The sequence below is a fragment of the Ictalurus furcatus genome, chromosome 13, assembly GCF_023375685.1.
Source record: "Ictalurus furcatus strain D&B chromosome 13, Billie_1.0, whole genome shotgun sequence".
NCBI lineage: Eukaryota > Metazoa > Chordata > Actinopteri > Siluriformes > Ictaluridae > Ictalurus > Ictalurus furcatus.
The window spans coordinates 6,776,213-6,794,671 of NC_071267.1; the positions used below are offsets into that span (position 1 = coordinate 6,776,213).

The 18,459-nt window shown below is 38.3% G+C and overlaps 2 protein-coding genes and 1 long non-coding RNA gene across 3 annotated transcripts; 1 reads left to right on the top strand and 2 right to left on the bottom strand.

Annotated features, from left to right (window-relative positions):
- The first annotated feature begins 896 nt into the window (after window positions 1-896).
- Window positions 897-10,499, top strand: cep55l (centrosomal protein 55 like). The gene is made up of 9 exons (XM_053640263.1): window positions 897-1,856; window positions 2,260-2,471; window positions 2,992-3,264; window positions 7,266-7,310; window positions 7,415-7,565; window positions 8,657-8,967; window positions 9,205-9,276; window positions 9,363-9,488; window positions 9,806-10,499. Exons 2-9 carry the CDS (start codon window positions 2,271-2,273, stop codon window positions 10,022-10,024), a joined length of 1,398 nt encoding a protein of 465 aa, XP_053496238.1. The 5' UTR covers window positions 897-1,856; window positions 2,260-2,270; the 3' UTR covers window positions 10,025-10,499.
- On the bottom strand, window positions 4,659-8,497 carry LOC128617216 (uncharacterized). Its single transcript, XR_008387546.1, has 4 exons — window positions 8,075-8,497; window positions 7,250-7,417; window positions 5,382-5,494; window positions 4,659-4,803 (listed from the first exon to the last, which is right to left on the bottom strand). It is a non-coding gene; the product is annotated as an uncharacterized LOC128617216 (long non-coding RNA).
- Window positions 10,500-10,877: 378 nt separating the features above from the next.
- On the bottom strand, window positions 10,878-12,309 carry rbp4 (retinol binding protein 4, plasma). The gene is made up of 5 exons (XM_053640264.1): window positions 12,161-12,309; window positions 11,903-12,039; window positions 11,711-11,817; window positions 11,208-11,420; window positions 10,878-11,087 (listed from the first exon to the last, which is right to left on the bottom strand). Exons 1-5 carry the CDS (start codon window positions 12,260-12,262, stop codon window positions 11,071-11,073), a joined length of 576 nt encoding a protein of 191 aa, XP_053496239.1. The 5' UTR covers window positions 12,263-12,309; the 3' UTR covers window positions 10,878-11,070.
- Window positions 12,310-18,459: the final 6,150 nt, after the last annotated feature.

The window sequence follows — 18,459 nt, forward strand, 5'->3', positions numbered from 1 at the left end:
GGAGAAAGAAAATATCTGTTCATGATCCAAAACCTACAACCTCATCAGTCAAGCATGGTGGTAGTGTCGTGGCTTGAGCTTGGATGGCTGCTTCTGGAAAAGGCTCACTAATTTTTATTGATGATGCAATTCATGATGGTTGCATCAGAATGAATTCAGCAGTCTACATTAAGATTTCTAATTGGGAGGAAGTTCATCATGCAGCTAGACAATGATCCAAAAACACAACTCAACAAAGGATTTATCAGTGGGGAAAATGGAAGGTTTTAGACTGGCAAAGTCAATCACAACAGACTTTAACTCAACTGAGCAGCATTTCACCTCCTGAAGAGGAGACTGAAGGGTGAAACCCCCAAAACAACAACTGAAAGAAGCTGAAGTACAAGCCTGGAAAAGCAACACAAAAGAAAAGTGCAATGGTTTGGGGATGATAGTGGGTCACCAACTTGATGCAGTTATTAGGATATGCAACCAAATATTAAGTGTTATTTACTTTAAGACAATCTGTTTCATTACTTTTGCTCATCTAAAAATTAGGTGGTCTGTCACAAAATGTGCTATGTTCTAAGTTGTTTAACACATCTAGATGTAAATATCAGGAAATGAAAGCTGAAATTCTGATCTATCATCTTATATGCAACTTTTGATCTCAAGCCCAAATGTGTTCACAGTGTACAGCAAAAACAACAGAATTAGCCTTTCTGTTCCATTACTTTCAGAGGGGACTGTATTTTAGAGGCAGCATAAACGCAAAAAGTAAAAGTAACTCAGTAACTCATGTTCTCGTAACTCATTTTCTTGATTTTAAAACGAGCTGTACTTGTATTGCTTTATTTTTATAAATTGTGTATATAATGAATTAAAACAAATTAAGTCATCTTTCTCCGATTGAATGGCACAACTTAAAAAGGAAAGAAACCACAAATTTATGTTGTTTTTTTGTTGTTGTTGTTGTTGTTGTTACCAGTTGCAATACAGATGCATCACATCATTCCCCATTTTAGAAGCCTTCCTGCTGAGATCCTGAGAATGATACACAGACACACACACACACACACACTCACTGTGACGGGATTCAGTGTCTGAGAGAGAGAGAGAGAGGGAGAGAGAGAGATGTTTCTGTTTTTTTTGTTGTTTTTTTTTTACATACAAGATGACTTTCTGCTTTCAGGTTTATCTATAACATAAAAAAGTGTTGTTGTTATCATTGTTGTTATTTTAATATGGAGATGGTGAGGGAAAAACTGCTTATACCTGCTATAAGGTAAGTGATAATAGAACTAACTCGGCTCTGGTTCACAACATGAAATTCAATTGTATATGACGGGCATGACGTGTGTGTCATTAACACAGTAAAAATTGTCACTTTTAGCAAATTACTGTGGTATAAGTGGAATTAAACACTTCCGGTGTGCTGTTATAGGAAATAATCCACTTTATCTTGTTTTATTCCTTACTTAATCAATACCCTAAATGTGCTGACACCAGCAACCATAATAGTTTTATTATTATTATTGTTTAGTAGTTTTATTTATTTATTTATTATTATTATTATTTTATTTATTTACATTTTTACTCGAAAAACACGTTTTTACACCCTCATCCTTGCATACATACGGCTAAACAAACATTATCAAAGCTGCTCGCGAGAGGAGGCGGAGCTTGTCGGAATATGGGTAGGAAAAACAACTCTACTCGAACACACCCGAAATTTAAATATGCCGGAAGTGACGCAAGATGCGGCGCCGCATTTAAACTTGTTCTTAACAAGGAAGTGTGACGGGAAAAGCCCGTTTCTGTTATTCAGCGATGTTATGCTGTAGTTAATTACAAATTCTGCAACAAATACTACAATCGTAAGTTATCATTTAAAAAAAAAAATATTATTATTTGTTTTTTTATATATATGTGGAGTTGGATAGCTGTGTTACCTAGCTATATTTACACGCATTTCGGCTATGGCCTTTACTAGTAGATTGGTCTGGTAGAAAATTCTTTAATAAAAAAAAAGCTACCTTTTAACTTATAAGGTCTTATAATAACACCTTATAAACAACATTTAATCGAGGTGCATAAAAATACTTATACTAATTAATACTATTAATTACTATAATGTTTAATTACTTTTAGTATACTTCTATCTGTCTGCTGCTGTAACAGGTGAATTTCCCTCTGAGATAATTAAATCTATCTATCTATCTATCTAACTAACTAACTATTAAATAAATAAATGCTTGGTATACACTTGTTGTTTTCCAGGGAACACTCCAATGATGGCATCTAAAGGAGCCAAGGAAACTTTTGCAAATAAACTAGGATTTAAAAGCAGTGGTTCAAAGGCTGTAGAAGCTGAGCTTGAGAAACTGAAGAAGGAAAATGCCCAGTTGAAGAAGACTTTGGATGAAATTTCAAAACGAAACGGAAGGCATCATCTGACACGTCCTGATTCAGATAAGGCCAAGCTGCTGGAGGTGAGTCTCTTTTTGTCTGTAGAATTCAGACTATAAGGGTGTAACCATGGTATGGACATTGGTATGGCTTATTTTGTTAAATATCAAAAATCTAAAAGGTGTGCATTGTCTCAATCTCTTACAGACTGAGTTGCTAAAACATATCAACGAACTTGCGTTGAGTATGGGTGCAACCAAGTGTACAATTGGGGGGGCACACCTATTTTCCTTAACAAACGTTTATATATATATATATATATATATATAAGGAATAGACAAATAAATAGAATAGATGAAGAAAAGACAGATCCGTTGGCAGGGTTCATTGAAGGGGGGCATATATAAAATATTTTGTATTGTATATTGGGGGGGGGCAGATTGGTATTTCCTCAAAATGGGGGGGGACGACCCCCCCCCCCCCCCCGCCAGACCCCAAAGATTGAGTGGTTACGCCCATGCTTTGAAAGATGCACCCCATACAGGTCAAGGAACACTAACTTTAGCCTTTTTCTAACACAATGAGTCGCATTTTGTGTCCCAGAGAATTTTGTCACTGGAGACACTGAGGGAGAGAAATGCACAGCAGCTGCTGGCTAAAGAACAAGAGATCTCCAGCATGAGGCAGCAGCTGCAGGCTGAAGGTGGAGAGGTGGTGGCCTCGCTGCAGAACCTGCTGGATCAGAAAAGGCAGGAGGCAGAACACAGAGAGAAGCTTTTTCAAAACCTTTCCCAGGAGACCGAGGACCTGAAAAACAAATATTTGGCTGTCACTGCGAAGTGCCAAACACTTGAAAAGCACAGTACAGACATGCAGGTCAGTGACTTCTTTTTACTTTACATTTAAAAAATTATTTTTATTTGTTTGTTTGTTTGTTTGTTTGTTTATTTATTTATTAATTTATTTATTTTGGTGACTTATATTTACATCATTTGGCAGACATCCTTCTCTAAATCAACTTACAGAAGTGCTTTGTAGTCAAAACATATCCCCTGCTAGGATAAAAGCTAAAACCCTGTTTGAAAGGAGTACACCCAAATAAAAAACACCCAAGTCAGTTTTTTTTTTTGTAAGGACAGGCCAGAAATTCTCTTGAACATGTTCATATAGCCTGATCAGCTATAACATTAAAATCTCTGACCGGTGAAGTGAATAACATTTGATTGTCTCGTTACAATGGTACCTGTCAAGGAGTGTGATGTATTAGGCAACAAGTGAACAGTCAGTTTTCGGAGTGTTGGAAGCAGGAAAAATGGGCAAGCGTAAGTATCTGAGCGACTTTGACAAGGGGCAAATTGTGATGGTTAGAGGTGGACCATGGAGCAATGGAAGAAGGTGGCCTGGTCTGATGAATCATGTTTTCTTTTACATCATGTGGATGGCCTTGTGTGTGCGTCGCTTACCTGGAGAAGAGATGGCACCAGGATGCACTATGGGAAGAAGGCAAGCTGACTGAGGAAGTGTGATGCTCTGAGCAAAATTTTCTGCTGGGAAACCTTGGGTCCTGGCATTCATGTGGATGTTACTTTGACACGTACCACCTACCTAAACATTGTCACAGTAAAAGTACACCCCTTCATGGCAATGTTATTCCCTAATGACAGCGGCCTCTTTCAGCAAGATAATGTCTCCTGCCACACTGTAAAAATTGTTTAGGAATGGTTTGAAGAACATGACAAAGAGTTCATGCTGTTGACTTGGCCACCAAATCCCCCAGATCTCAATCTGACCGAGCATCTGTGGGATGTTCTGGACAAACGAGTCTGATTCATGGAGGCCCCACCTCGCAAATTACAGGACTTAAAGGATCTTGTGCTAACATCTTGGTGCAAGATACCACAGCACACCTTCAAAGATCTTGTGGAGTCCATGCCTCGACGGGTCAGAGCTGTTTCGGCAGCACAATGGGGACCTACACAATATTAGGCAGGTGGTTTTAATGTTCTTTCTGATCAGTGTATATTCTTCAGGAGTGAGCAAAGACTTCTGGATTGTGCTCATATGAAGTGGTACATTTAGAGATGCATTCATAGTTGGAAGACATCATTAAGTTAGTAGCTGATTGTGCTACTTCTGTGTTTTGACATGGTTTAAATTCAGTCTGAAACTATACTGTTTAAAAAAAAAATAATTATAATTGTCTCAGTATAACTTTATTTCGTGGTGTTTTTTGTGGTCCCCCCCCCGAAAACCTGTTCACTTTATTTACATTAATCACATCATATTCATAGAAGGGGGCACAGTGGCGCAGCCTCTCTGATCCAGGATCCCTGGCTTGATCCTGAGCTCAGGTTACTGTCTGTGTGCATGTTCTCCACATGTCCACCTTGATTTTCTCTGGGTTCTCCGGTTTCACTGAAAAATAAAACAGTAGGTGGATTAGCTATGCTAAAATTGCCTTTAAGTGTGAATGTGTGTGCGCGTAGTAGGGCTAGGTATTGCAACCAATTTGGCGATTCGATTCTTATTTATATGGTTTCGATTCTATTTTGATTCAATATTGATTAGGTATAAATATTTTATTTAAAATGTTAGTTTTGCCGACATGGAATCCATATTTTAATATAATTGCTGGTAACTGAAAACCTCCTACTTGGCTATATTACTGAAATACACATTTACAATTGTTTCTTTACTTTGAGTAACAAACATTGTAACAGGAAATCATAAATATGTGCACACAAGGTAAGCTCAAACTGCACATTAAAACCATTTAAATGTGCAACAGTGAAATTCATGAACAACTTGAAACATGTTTAAGAAATAAATCCGTTTTCAAAATTCAAAACATGAAAGATGGTGACATGTTCATGATGAGAGGTGAACTACAGATAATATCCTCTCAAGTAAAGCATGCACATTAAGAATATATCATTTATATCGTTTATATATATTGGAGATCGATTAAAATCGGAGAATTAGTATTTTTTTACCCAGCCTTAGTGCATAGTGTATTCCTACCACGCTTCCAGTGTTCTATGGATAGATCCAGATCCACCTGGACTCTGAGCGGAAAGCATTTACTGAAGATGGAGTGAATCACTTACTGAAAATGAATACATATTCATTTTAAGATTTATATTAGACACTGAACCACTAATTCTTACTGTTAGAGCATGCACAGACCATTGTTTTAAAGAGTTTTATAGGTTTCATATAATTCATATGTGGCTATACAAAAAGTGTGACCAGAGCTATATGCGGAGGAAACAGCATGATGAATAAAATTAACATCCAGAATGCCTCGTATTTGCTAGGTGGTGTTCATGGTGGATCGTTTAACACTGTTAAGGGGACTGCATTATGTACAGTATAGTGTTAGTAAGTGGAATTTGTTTCTGTAGGATTGCTTGAATAACCTGAGTATTCCTCAGTCTGTGCAGATTCAATTTAGATAAGATGATACTATATTTTATCCTAATTAAATAGCTCACAGGATCTGAATAAATTTAGGTCATTCTGTTTATTAGAGGTGAGTCGATTGATCGGCTATGCCTATTAATCAGCACCGATAACCGAACGCTGGAACTATCTATTGGCAAAATCCACACCAATAGTTTTTAACAGTTGCATCCATTGTGGGAGCAGCTGAGAATGGTCCGCTGTCATTATACAGTACAAGAGCTGGCCCTAGAGGCAAAATAAAAATTTATCACTGGCAAATTTTGTTGTTATTTGAAGTTTAAAAAAAAAGTATTCATTTTGGTGTCTCCTATTGTTATTGTTATTTGGAGTGTTACTTTTTGTTTCAGTTTGAATGCATATCTTCTTTTATTTACTTTAATATTTATGAATAATTGTTATATATAAATATTTAGTTATTTCATTTAAAAAGACTACAGTACATTTTCATGGTACAGTCGGTACTGTTTATTTTTACTGTTTAGGTTCAGCAATAGTTTATTTTTAGTTATTTTTTTCATTCAGTATCAGTTTTAATCAGTTTATTAATTGGATATTGGCAGGTACCGCCCAACTTGGTTATCAGTATCTGTAAAATCCACTATCAGTCGACTGTTTATATATTTACTGTAACCCAGTGCTCTCCCTGATGGCAGATGTCCACCTTCTAGCAGGTGTTTGTTTGATTCCACCCCACTAGATGGTAGTATTTTCTTAAAAAGGCTCACACACAATGTCAACACAACACATTCACCTGCTTGGTTTCTGCTGTGTGTTTGTCTGTTGTTTGTCAGGGTACCTCAAGCAAAGTTTCTAAAATTCATTAATAATTGTTTAAATAGTTTTCCCCTCAGCTATATTCAATACAAATCAACAGAGGTTCTAATCGAATGTCAATGAGTGGGACAGTAGTAGCTCAGCAGTTAAGCTGCTATACTAATGTCCTGAAGTTTTTACTTCAAGTTTCAAAGCTCTTAACCCTTTAACTATTGTGTTCTATGCTTGGATGAGTAATTTTGCATAAAATCTTTTCCCAAATAAATAAATAAAAATCAACAATAATATTAAAAGCGAATATTTTTACTTCATAGTGGTAAAAAGTGAAGAAACTGAACAGATGCAAATAACTGATCTTTCTTAATATGGTTTAAATCTTAAGCCTGTCAGTTTTCCTCTGGAGGCTAGCCCACTGTCTAGATAGATTTAATTTGTACTGAATAATTCTGAATGAGTGAGGTTTTTATGGAGAGGGTGGCTTTTCATGGTGGATGAGACAATTATAAAGTTGCAAGTACATTAAGATTGTACATCAGCTTTGAGTATTCAACAACACCATGGTATGAAAATGTTTTAATATGTGGTTGGAGTTTTATTGTGCATTAGTTGAAGAATCACTTACTTGATGTATTTAATAGGTTCCTTCAGGTGAGATTGCCATGGTCGAGGAGCAACTGCGAGATGTGAGTCGACAAACAGCATGACCCTTAGATTTTCTTTTCTGTTGCTGTTCAGTATAGTTGAACTCATTACCTGCCGACATCTGTTTTATTTCCCCCTGTGCAAGGCTCTGGAAAAAAATCAGCACTGGCTTGTTTATGACCAGCAGAGAGAGGCCTATGTTCAGGGGATTCTGGCCAGAAGTGCAGAGCTCGAGCAGCAGTTAAACCAAGCCAAGCAAACACTAGAACAGCAGCACAAAGAGACCAATTCAGAAGGTAGGGCCTCACTAAAAATCCCATTTCAGTAGGAAGTGATGTCACTGGAGTGAATCCCCTTCTTTTACATCCTACGAGAAACTCTGCATCTACAGGTGTTTTTAAAGGTCCACTTCAAATCTGCTCTTTTTCTTAGCAGTGACCATGTTCTTCGCTGTAACTGCATTATCAATTGGTCATTGATGGTTAGTAAATTATTCTAGCTGACATGTCAAGTTGTCTTATCTACATGGTCCACAAAGATCATTCAGCATGTTAACTTCAGATCAATTCAGCTAGTGCAATATACAACAAAAAAAAAGCTAAAGGGCAGGGACATTTTTTCCTAGAAAAGTAGGTTGCAAAATACAAACATCTACAGCAGTGTATCAACCGTAAGGCGCAACAGTAAATACATGTAATGGACTACAGTGGACAGGACTGAGATTAATATACAGTAGGTCTTTAGAGTGTAGTATAGTTAGGCAGTGAGACTTGAACTATATTTGTTCTATGTTAACGCTTCTTACCAGAGGCTGCATGTTTTGGGGGTGCCCAGGTTCAGCATTGATTTTATTTGAGATGTCACACCCCACAGTAGTGATTAATGGCTCAAATGAATGTAGACACTCAGGGCTTTAAGAATTTGCAGTATTTCATAAGTTTTTGGGGGGTTTTTTGCACCTAGCCTATTGGGTTTAAATATTATAATTTTATTGTCTGTACCAGTGTTAGTATGGAGAGGTGTGAATTGTTTGCACAGCAGGAGGCTTGCACCCCTCCCCTTTCCCATCACTCACCTCACCAGCAGCTAAACACATGATACTCTACACACAGAAACCCAACAGTGTCCTGACTAATCTTATAACGGACAACAAAAAACTATTTTTTGTTTATACTGATTGAGAAAGTCTAAGTCGGTAGTTAACATTACATAAACAAGATCATGCTATGTACTCCCAATTATCTTGCATTATTAACCATGTTCGCTTAACTTGAGCCTTTATTTAAAGGTTAATGGGTGCTTAAAGTTTTTCTTCATGAAAGGTAATTCATGAAACTTCATGAAAGGTAATATTCAGAGGTCTGTGTTTCTGACTACCATGATCCAGGTCAGTCATCTGCCTCCATGCAGCAGGAGAAGAAGCTGCAGGAGAGCCAGAGAGAGATGGAGGAGGAATGCAAAAGGGCAAGCCGCCTACAGGCCGAGCTGGTGGAGCTGAAAGCCAAGTATGAAGAGAAGAGCCGTGAGGTGGTGCGAGCCCAGGAGGAGCTGCAAGAGGAGCGGAGAAGTGGCCGACAGACTTTAGCAGAGGAAAGGAAGCTGAACACCGCGCGAGTAGCCAGACTGCAATGCGAGATAGAGGTGGCTAATGTAAGGCTTGAGGAGGAAAAGAAGAGAGCTGCTGAGCTGCTACTGCAGGTACGCTGGTCAGAGCAGCATGGGCAGTACAGTAATGTTACATTTGTAATAAATACAGTTTTTAGGTGTAAATATATTGTGTTCGTATCAATGAGAATGTTGGAAAACATCAAGTGATTGTATCTTATGTTCTTCCAAGTATCTTTTCAGTCCATGCATTGCACGTCGTGTGTATAGTACAGGTCAATTACACTGTCCCTGTCTCACCTACAAGTATAATGGTTTCTCCTTTGAAAGGTCAACCTTGTTCAGAAATCTCTACTGGCTCAGCATGAAAATCAGAAAAGAATGGCTGTTTTAGAGCAACAGGTACAAGATTTTGCTTCAGTGAACCTTTATAATACCAGAGAGATGATGGAACGATTCTCTAAAGCATTTCCAACTTTATTTGGCAGATCCAGTTGTCTGCTAGAGATTTTGAGAACGAGAAACTGGACCGACAAAGTGTACAGCACCAACTCCACAAAGTGCTGAAGGAGCTTCGCAAGGCTAGAGACCAAATCACATGCTTGGAGTCAGCAGTAAGTCCACTTTCACCACAGATGATTGATCAGACCATCTTGGCTCTTGTATGGGTTGATTTTAGTTAATTTGCCATGTTATTCAGAATGTAGCAGGTGTTCTGATGGAGAATCAGTGGTTCTAAACTGACACAAAACCCTATTAGTCTCTTTAGCAAGACACTTGATCCTTAACTCTTCAATTGTATGTTTATGTTCATATTTATATTCAGTATCACGTTTGGGGTAAAGTTGATTTTATAAGTAAATCAAAAAGTAATTCAGTTAATCCAAATCAATTAACTTTTTATTTATTTATTTTATATAAAAATTTAAAGAAACCGCAGCGAGAAACTCGGTTCTCTGAGCCAAGCTCATACACCAGGCTGGATTTGGATAAGAGGACCAGTCAGGACCGTATCCTGAACCCCACATCTCCATTAAAGAGCTCCAACACATTGGATGAGAGCTTTCTGGAGTGTCCCAACTGCAGGGCCTCATACCCTGTCAGCCAGCACAGAGAGCTCCTTGCACATCTTGACTACTGCTTTAATTAAGGGATTAAGGCTTGATATTGCTTATATTTTCCATTTTCCCCCCTTTTTTATGTCTTTGTATCAGATTTTTTTATTTTTGTATTCCAAAGAGAATTTAGAATGTTGTTTTTTCATTTAGTTTTGGATTAATCAATGGTGTGCTTGATAGGCCTTTGAGTATTTGCAAAGCTATTGCCTTTCCATTAATGTGGAGCATAATTAAAATACATGTTAACTTATGTTAGTTATTTTTGGGTAACTCTGTAATGTACGGAAGTGTCAAGTTTTCTTACCTAGTATCACCTCAAAGGTGTTGAAGTGGCACAGGATACACTCACTTTCAGTAGTCTGTCCTGATGCTGGAAATCAGATCTGTCTTGAATTAGGCTGCATGTGTGTAAATCCTTGTATTAGACCTATTTAAAGCATGGAGATTACTGAGACTGCAGGGGAAAGGAGGCTAAGGATTTCTCAATTCAGAAAATACACCCAGGTGGGATCCCTCACATATAGCTGCCAAGTAAGGTTAAGCAGAAAAAGCCTTATGATCTTTTTATCTTTTTATTTTAAGTAAATTGTATGTATGTGTAAAGCTTTTGTGGTGACAAAAAATGTCATTTTATAACATTTGTTATTGTATAATGCATTTCTACACCAGAACATTATGTTCAGACTTCCACTATAACTTCAGGGACCAGGAAAAAGAAAAACAGCACTGCTGCCAGTAAACAGCAAAGTAAATAGTAACCTCCCCTTACATTAAACGTCTGGATTGGTGGTGCTATTAACCCTTTCATGCAATGTTGTCCAAGCTCTTAAGTGCTCTGGTCATAGTGCTGTATGTTGATTAAATTAGCCATGAGACCCAACCATATCCAACATGAACATTTTATTTTAAAAAGTTCAGGTTAACTAATACAACCATAGTAGAAGAGTCGTTATACACTTATTAATGCTACAGTTCTGTTTTGGATAATGAATTACATTCATAATATTTGATATTCATTTACACTTGTATTGACATGAAAATTAAAAAAGGCTATTGATAATCCTTGAGTAGGATGGAATCAGGCATCACAGAAACCTGCAAAAATTGAGAAAAATGTGTAGTAATCCAATAGATTAGCATCATATCAGTTAAGTGGTGTGTTGGGTATGTTTTATTTATAAGCCATGGTCATGACATTCACAAACTGTCACTCACCGTTGTGGGCAACCCGCCTGTATTTGCCGAGAAGACAGATCTCTTGCTTCTTCTGTGTCACAATAATTTGGTCCTCAGGCCTCAAGCCATTTGGGTGGCGGGAGAAAATAAAGGAGTAGCCATCCAGGCATGTGCCATCTGTGTCCAGCTCTCTGCAGGCATAGTGCACGGCGTAGTTGTCATAATCGGTATCAATGACCCAGTGGTCATCATCTGATGGGACAGTCAGAAACAAGACAAGAGTTCAACCTTGAGCCAAGAATAGGGTTAAAGTACAAAATTTGCAGCGATGTGAGCTTTCAACATTTGTGCTTGTTTTTAATCTTTTTTTTTTTTCCTTTTTTAATGATCTCCCAGATAAACATGACAATGTTTATTGCAATGTGCTTAAAATCACCTAAAATCATTGTTACACCTCTAGGTGAGAAAAGTCCTCATATGACCAGACATCCTTGAAACTTTTCTTTGCATAAGTCAAAGTGAACAACTCTAGTTTCACTTACATCCACTCTGGAGATATGTAGCTGCACCCCAGTATTTCAGCTTGAACTTGGCAGGGTCTGGGGTTTCTTCAAAAGAGGCAAACATGATGGCACATGTCTCCCAGTTACTGAAATTGGAAAAGAAGAAAGAGATAATTAAATTTACAAGTGTGATTAATGAAATTGAAACTTTGGAAAATGTTTTGAACTAACTTCAGAATGATGACTCTGCCATAAGCACTGGCTGTCATTCTGCCATCGATGTCCACTTTGTAAGTGGCAGCAACGTTATCCAGAAGGAAAAGTCCTGATGGGTCTTTCTTTGCTACAGCGTACCATGTTCCTTGGAACTGCAACACACACACAGTAAATTGTGACCACAGAATGGCAACACACTAACAGAAAACTCTTTCAAAAGTACAAATGAAGAATGAATAGATTTTTTTTTTTTAAACAAGAAACTTTACTTACCCTGTACTTGTCAAAGTCCTCCTTTACTGGGATGTTGCTAACTTGACAATCTTGTGCCCAGCTTATGGCCAGGACACAAAGAGCAATTGTGAGCCTCAGCATGTTGCTGTGTCTATAAGATCTGAAACAGCATGAAAGTTAGGATGACATGGATTTTTAGAAGGACCCCCATTAAATCAATAGACTGCTACAAAGACCACAGATGTTCTACATATATTCTTTCTGATTTGTCCAAACAGTAAAGTAATAGCCTAGCAGAAGTTTCCAGAGAATAATTAGATTAGACCATAGCTTACCAGACGTATTGGATGAGTATCAGTGCAACGCTGTTACAGACTGAGCTTATATAGGGCTGACTCTGTAGACAATTTCGCAATCCCACCCAGAAACTGAAAACACACTCTCCAAGCATTTTTTTTCATTGGACAGTATTTTTTTTGCATAACTGCAAGAGTCTCATATATCCAACAAAACTTGATTTGACCATTTTGTCCCTCCCCAGAGAACTTGCATAACTGTGTTGCAAAACATTATAAGTAATAAGACATCTGGAAAACACCACTTCGTATTAATCATTGTTCCTGTCCATATGATCTATGTTTTTCCTCTGTTATTATTTGCAAATCTTTCAGTCAAGTCAAACTCTTTCTTTCAGAAATAAAAATGCATTCAGCCAAATGAACGGACAACACGATTCTGCTGTTTTTTGAGCTCTTTTATACCTACCCATCCCCACAAACACCCCCAGACACGTTCATCCACATACAACAGTTTCACAGACTTTGAAAGTGTCCTGGACTCAGATTTCTCATGTCTGTGTTCCAGCATATATACTCACAAGCAGTTTCAGAACAATGCTCGGAGTTCCTTTATTCACTGGGGGAAAAAAACACTGGCTGCATGTTCTGACTTGTGCTGCCTGTTTCAGTGCTCATGTTTACCATATTTTAAACGTGTGTATCATTGAGCAGGTGTTCTCTCCTGCTCAAAGATACACACAACTTACAGGTTTATTGGGGAAAATATGTTGCTTATAGCAGAGATCCTTGCATGCCTTACATCTTGCTAAAAGTATTAAAAAGACCGCTCACACCTTTCATTATAGTGTACCAATATGAATGTAAACAGATAATCATTCAATTCAATTCAATTTTATTTGTAAAGTGCTTTTAACAATGGACATTGTCTCAAAGCAGCTTTACAGAAACATATAAACACAGGATACAGATATTACATGTGTGAATTTAACCCTAATGAGCAAGCCGATGGCGACGGTGGCAAGGAAAAACTCCCTAAGATGAAATGAGGAAGAAACCTTGAGAGGAACCCGACTCAGAAGGGAACCCGTCCTCATCTGGGTAACAACGGATAGTATGAAAGTAAAAGAAAGTTCATTAGGGTTTTAATATGAAGTCTGTTTTGTTGAACTACTCCACTGTTCATTAAAGGAGATTTGCATGTGGTAATTGCAGCCCTAAGACCATAGTTCCCAGCGACCACAGCGAAAATGTCCATGTGGAAATTAGGTCCAAAACCATTTCCATGTTACTTCAAGTGGTACCATCCTAAGCAATCTCCAGACTGTACTGCTTGGGGTCATCCTCAGTGGCAGAATGTAGCCTCCAGTTGATGAGAGCTCCATCCAGAGGTAGGGCATCAGGATGGATCAGGCAGGTCCGGAGAGCAGAAAGGGTCAGGATCACTGGCATCTCCATAACATCATGTGTGGCTTGACAGAAGGAGAAAGGGAGGTAAAGAGAGAGAGAGAGATTGTTAGGTATGCTTACTATCCCATAATGGATAAGACTGTGTATGTTGCGTAAAAGAAAGTCTATTCATGGTAAGCTTGAGTAAACACATATGTTTTCAGCGTAGACTTAAACACTGAGACTGTGTCTGAGTCCCGAACACTAATTGGAAGGCTGTTCCATAACTGTGGGGCTTTGTAAGAGAAAGCTCTTCCCCTTGCTGTAGTCTTCGCTATTCAATTTACCAACAAATAGCCTGTACCTTTGATCTAAGTAGGTGTGGTGGATCATAAAAGACCAAAAGTTCACTCAGGTACTGTGGCGTGAGACCATTCAGTGCTTTATAGGTCAGTAGTAGTATTTTATAATCAATGCAAAATTTTACTGGGAGCCAATGCAGTGTTGATAAGATCGGGGTGATGTGGTCGTATCTTCTGGTTCCAGTAAGGACTCTTGCAAACTGCATTTTGGACTAACTGGAGCTTGTTTATTCTCCTAGTGGAACAACCAGACAGTAACGCATTACAGCAGTCTAGCCTAGAGGTGACGAAAGCATGAACAATTTTTTCTGCATCATGTAGTGACAATATATTTCTTATCTTAGCAATATTTCTGAGATGAAAGAAGGCTATCCTAGTAATATTATCTACATGAAAGACTGTAGTCAATAATCACACCAAGGTCTTTTACTGCTGCACATGATGAAACAGAAAGACCATCCAGAGTAACTATGTGGTCAGAAAGCTTATTTCTAGCTACACGTGGTCCTAGTACAAGTACTTCTGTCTTGTCAGAATTAAGTAAAAGGAAATTAATAAGCATCCAATGTGTAATGTCCTTTACACATTCCTCAAATGTATTAAGCTGCTGTCTGTCCTCTGGCTTTGCTCAAACATACAGCTGTGTATCATCAGCATAACAGTGGAAGCTAATTTCATGTTTATGAATAATTTGACCTAGAGATAGCATATATAAAGTAAAGAGCAGTGGACCTAAAACAGAACCTTGTGGAACACCAAATTTAACCTCGGTATGCGTGGAGAAGTCTCCATTTACATCTACGAACTGATAGCGATCATTCAAATAAGACCTGAGCCAGGAGAGGACCGTTCCCTTAATGCCAACAATGTTTTCTAGTCTATCAAGGAGAATAGTATGATCTATAGTATCAAAAGCTGCAAGTAACACAAGTAACACAAGCAGCGAGACACAACCCTGATCAGAGGCCAGAAGTAGGTCATTTACTACTTTAACTAACGCTGTCTCTGTACTATGATGAGGTCTAAATCCTGACTGATACATTTCATGAATGTTGTTCCTATGTAAGTATGAGCATAGCTGCTGTGCTACAACCTTTTCTAATATCTTGGAGAAAAGGGGGAGATTTGATATTGGCCTATAGCTGGACAGTTGAGAGGGGTCAAGGTCAGGTTTTTTAGTCAGGGGTTTAATAATTGCTAATTTAAATGATTTGGGTACATAGCCAGTGCTAAGGGAAGAATTGATTATTTTTTAGAATGGGTTCAGTTCCTCCCGGACAAATCTGTTTGAAGAAACCTGTAGGTAAGGGATCTAGTATACAAGTTGATGATTTTGCTGAAGAGATTAATGAAGTTAGTTCGGTCTCTCTAAGGGGAGTAAAACATTCTAATCGTTGATCAGATATTGCTATATTATCATCTACAGGGTTAGTTGTAAAACTGTCTGGTGGAGAGATAGACTGTTTTAGCATCGCTAAGAGATTTTCTATAGTTCAGTAGACTCTCCTTCCATGTTGAAATACTACCAATTTGGTTTGATGCCATTTATGTTCTAATTGTCGAGTGGTCTGTTTTAAGGTACGCGTTTGATCATTATACCAGGGTGCTAGCTTTTTCTCTCTAATTATTTTTCTTTTGAGTGGAGCCACTCTATCTAGTGTGTAGTGGAGCGTTGACTTTAAGCATTCAGTCACCTGATCTATGGGATCAGGCGGTGATCCAAATATAACTGATGTCTCTGGGAGGTTCTTGATAAAACTCGGTGCAGTAGCTGACATGAATGTACGTTTTACGCGGTAGTGTGGCGAGGTGCAAATATTATGATCAATACGCAATTTAAACGAGATGAGATAATGGTCTGAGACAACTTCAGACTGTGGAAGTGTCACTATATTTTCTATATTTAATCTGTATGTTTGTATGAGGTCAAGAGTGTGACCACCATTATGAATGGGTTCTATTACATTTTGATTGACCCCTACTGAATCTAGAATGGACACAACCGCTGTGCTCAGAGGGTCTTTTGGGTTATCAAAATGAATATTAAAATCACCAACGATTAATGCTTTATCTAGAGAAACAACCAGGTTTGAGATCTGCAAATTCACCAATTCATTCATCTTCAGTAAGCACTTTATCCTGGTCACAGGGATCCGGAGCCTATCCTGGGAACACTGCGCACAAGACAGGAATGCACCCTGGATGGGAAGCCGTCCATTGCACAGTATCACACATTCATTCAAAAATAGGGGCATTTTGAGTGTAGCTGAATCACATAGCATGTTTTTGGGAAGTGGGAGGAACCCAGAGGAAACCCAGCTTGACATGAGAAGAACATGTGACACTAGCTCAGGATCAAACCAGAGATCCTGGAGCTGAGGCTGAAATGCTATCGGTTGCACCACCGTGATAAACTGTACCTCCTAAATTATTTATAAAGTTACTAAATATTCTGTAAACTAAATTAATTTTGTCTAATTAACCCTACTACTTCATTAGAAACACAGATTTATAGACGTTTGACAAAAGCAATTAAAAGTTGTTTTATGCAAGACAAAAGCTGAAAAAAAATTTTTGTCTCCTCAGTCTTGGGCAGTTATTTCCCCCTGACAGGGATGTACCATTGGATGACTTCAGCAAAGTATTTCAGCAGTTCGAATCAAGCACTGAAAAAAATACTGTAGCAGAATTGAACAATGGGCCTCAAAAGAAAGAAAGAAAGACACCACAATCTCATAGATTAAAATAGATAAAACTCATCGTTCAATTATGACAAAAGAAATGCTGCTATGTAAACAGAGGATGGGCTGGTATGTCTGCTCAGGGCTGTAAGCAATAAACAAATGACTCAGCTGATGGAGGATTTAGTGCCTACTTGTAATTATTAATGTTATCCATCCAATTTCTGTACCACTTATCCCACACAGGGGAGCCTGGAGCTTATCCCATGGAGCTCAGGGCACAAGGAAGGGGACACCCTGGACAGGGAGCCAACCCATCTCAGAGTACAATCACACAAACACAATTTTAGAGATGCTAATCATGTTTTTTCACTGGGGGAGGAAACTGGAGTAACCGGAGGAAACCCCAATGCACATGAAGAACATGCAAACCCCACACATACAGGGCGAAGGTGGGAATCAAACCCCCGACCCCGGAGGTGCTAGGCAAATGTGCTAACCATTAAGCTAGCACGCCCTGTTTTGGCAATTGTTCTGTAGAAATCACCGCTAGACGCCAAAGCTACAAGGCACTTTACTGTGCTAGCATTTTTATTGCTTTGGATCTAGTGTGAATAGGAATACTGTAATCCTACAAAGTAATGATGGATGGATGGATGGATGGATGGATGGACTATCCAGAGGAGATATTTGGATGCTTCAGCAGCAAAAGAGATTTATTATTTTTTTTATTTAATTGTTTGCTTGTTTGTTTGTATTCATTCATTCATTCAGTTATTTATTCATTCATCTATTCATCTATTTATTTATTTATTTACAATTGAAAGGCATGTGCATGTGTGCATCCATGACTTCAGGATGCATTGGTGATTTTACCAAGGGTTTCAGCTGATCACAGTGTGTTGTAATTTTATCTTGGTTTATCATATACATGTGTGCTTTAGTGTAAAAAAAAAAAAAAAAGATCCTAGATAAGCTGTTGTTTATGTTCAGTCTTCAAAAACCTTCACAAACTATCATGGTATTGACATTGGATATACTGTATGGCAGCTTGCATTTTTCATACATCAGTCAAAATCATTTTTGGTGGCTCCAGCCTGTAAACTTCAGTGTGTAACCAATCAGTTGTGCAAACCCTCTTCAAGAGAGGACATCGTAGTAATCACCTCTTACTTAATCCTGGATTTTCTGTGCCAAGTACCAAAGTTGCAAAGCCTTCTGCTGTCTGACGGTCCATCCTCTTCCTCCCCCTCAAGATAGGGGGAAAAAAAGCTTGTACCCTCTTTTACATTCAGCAGCATAACGAGTCAGTCTTAATCCCATTGTTGGAAATAGATCCTTGGCACTGACTTGCAGACAGTGCAAACTGGCTAATTATAGCACACTTTTTTTGAATGTCACTTCTCACTGCTGTGCAAAACAGTAAAGTGACAGGATTCTTGAGGACAACAGTGCAAATTTTGCTTCAATTACTGATGCTTATCAAAACTATGAGCATTTCTTCCAAAGTGAACAGCAGATTCATAGTGATTTAAAGTTTTATGAACTAGTGTCTATTAGTCTCAATTCAAGGCTGCTAGACTTAGCTGGGATTAACAGGATGGATAAAG

Excerpts from the sequence above, each read along its gene's own strand:
- cep55l (XM_053640263.1), top strand. The coding sequence starts at position 2,271 with ATGATGGCATCTAAAGGAGCCAAGGAAACTTTTGCAAATAAACTAGGA. Across the intron at positions 8,968-9,204 it reads CTGCTGAGCTGCTACTGCAG|GTCAACCTTGTTCAGAAATC; the intron begins GTACGCTGGTCA and ends CTCCTTTGAAAG. Across the intron at positions 9,489-9,805 it reads TCACATGCTTGGAGTCAGCA|AAACCGCAGCGAGAAACTCG; the intron begins GTAAGTCCACTT and ends AAAAATTTAAAG.
- rbp4 (XM_053640264.1), bottom strand. The coding sequence starts at position 12,262 with ATGCTGAGGCTCACAATTGCTCTTTGTGTCCTGGCCATAAGCTGGGCA. Across the intron at positions 12,040-12,160 it reads AGGACTTTGACAAGTACAGG|TTCCAAGGAACATGGTACGC; the intron begins GTAAGTAAAGTT and ends TGTGTGTTGCAG. Across the intron at positions 11,818-11,902 it reads GGCAGAGTCATCATTCTGAA|TAACTGGGAGACATGTGCCA; the intron begins GTTAGTTCAAAA and ends TTCCAATTTCAG.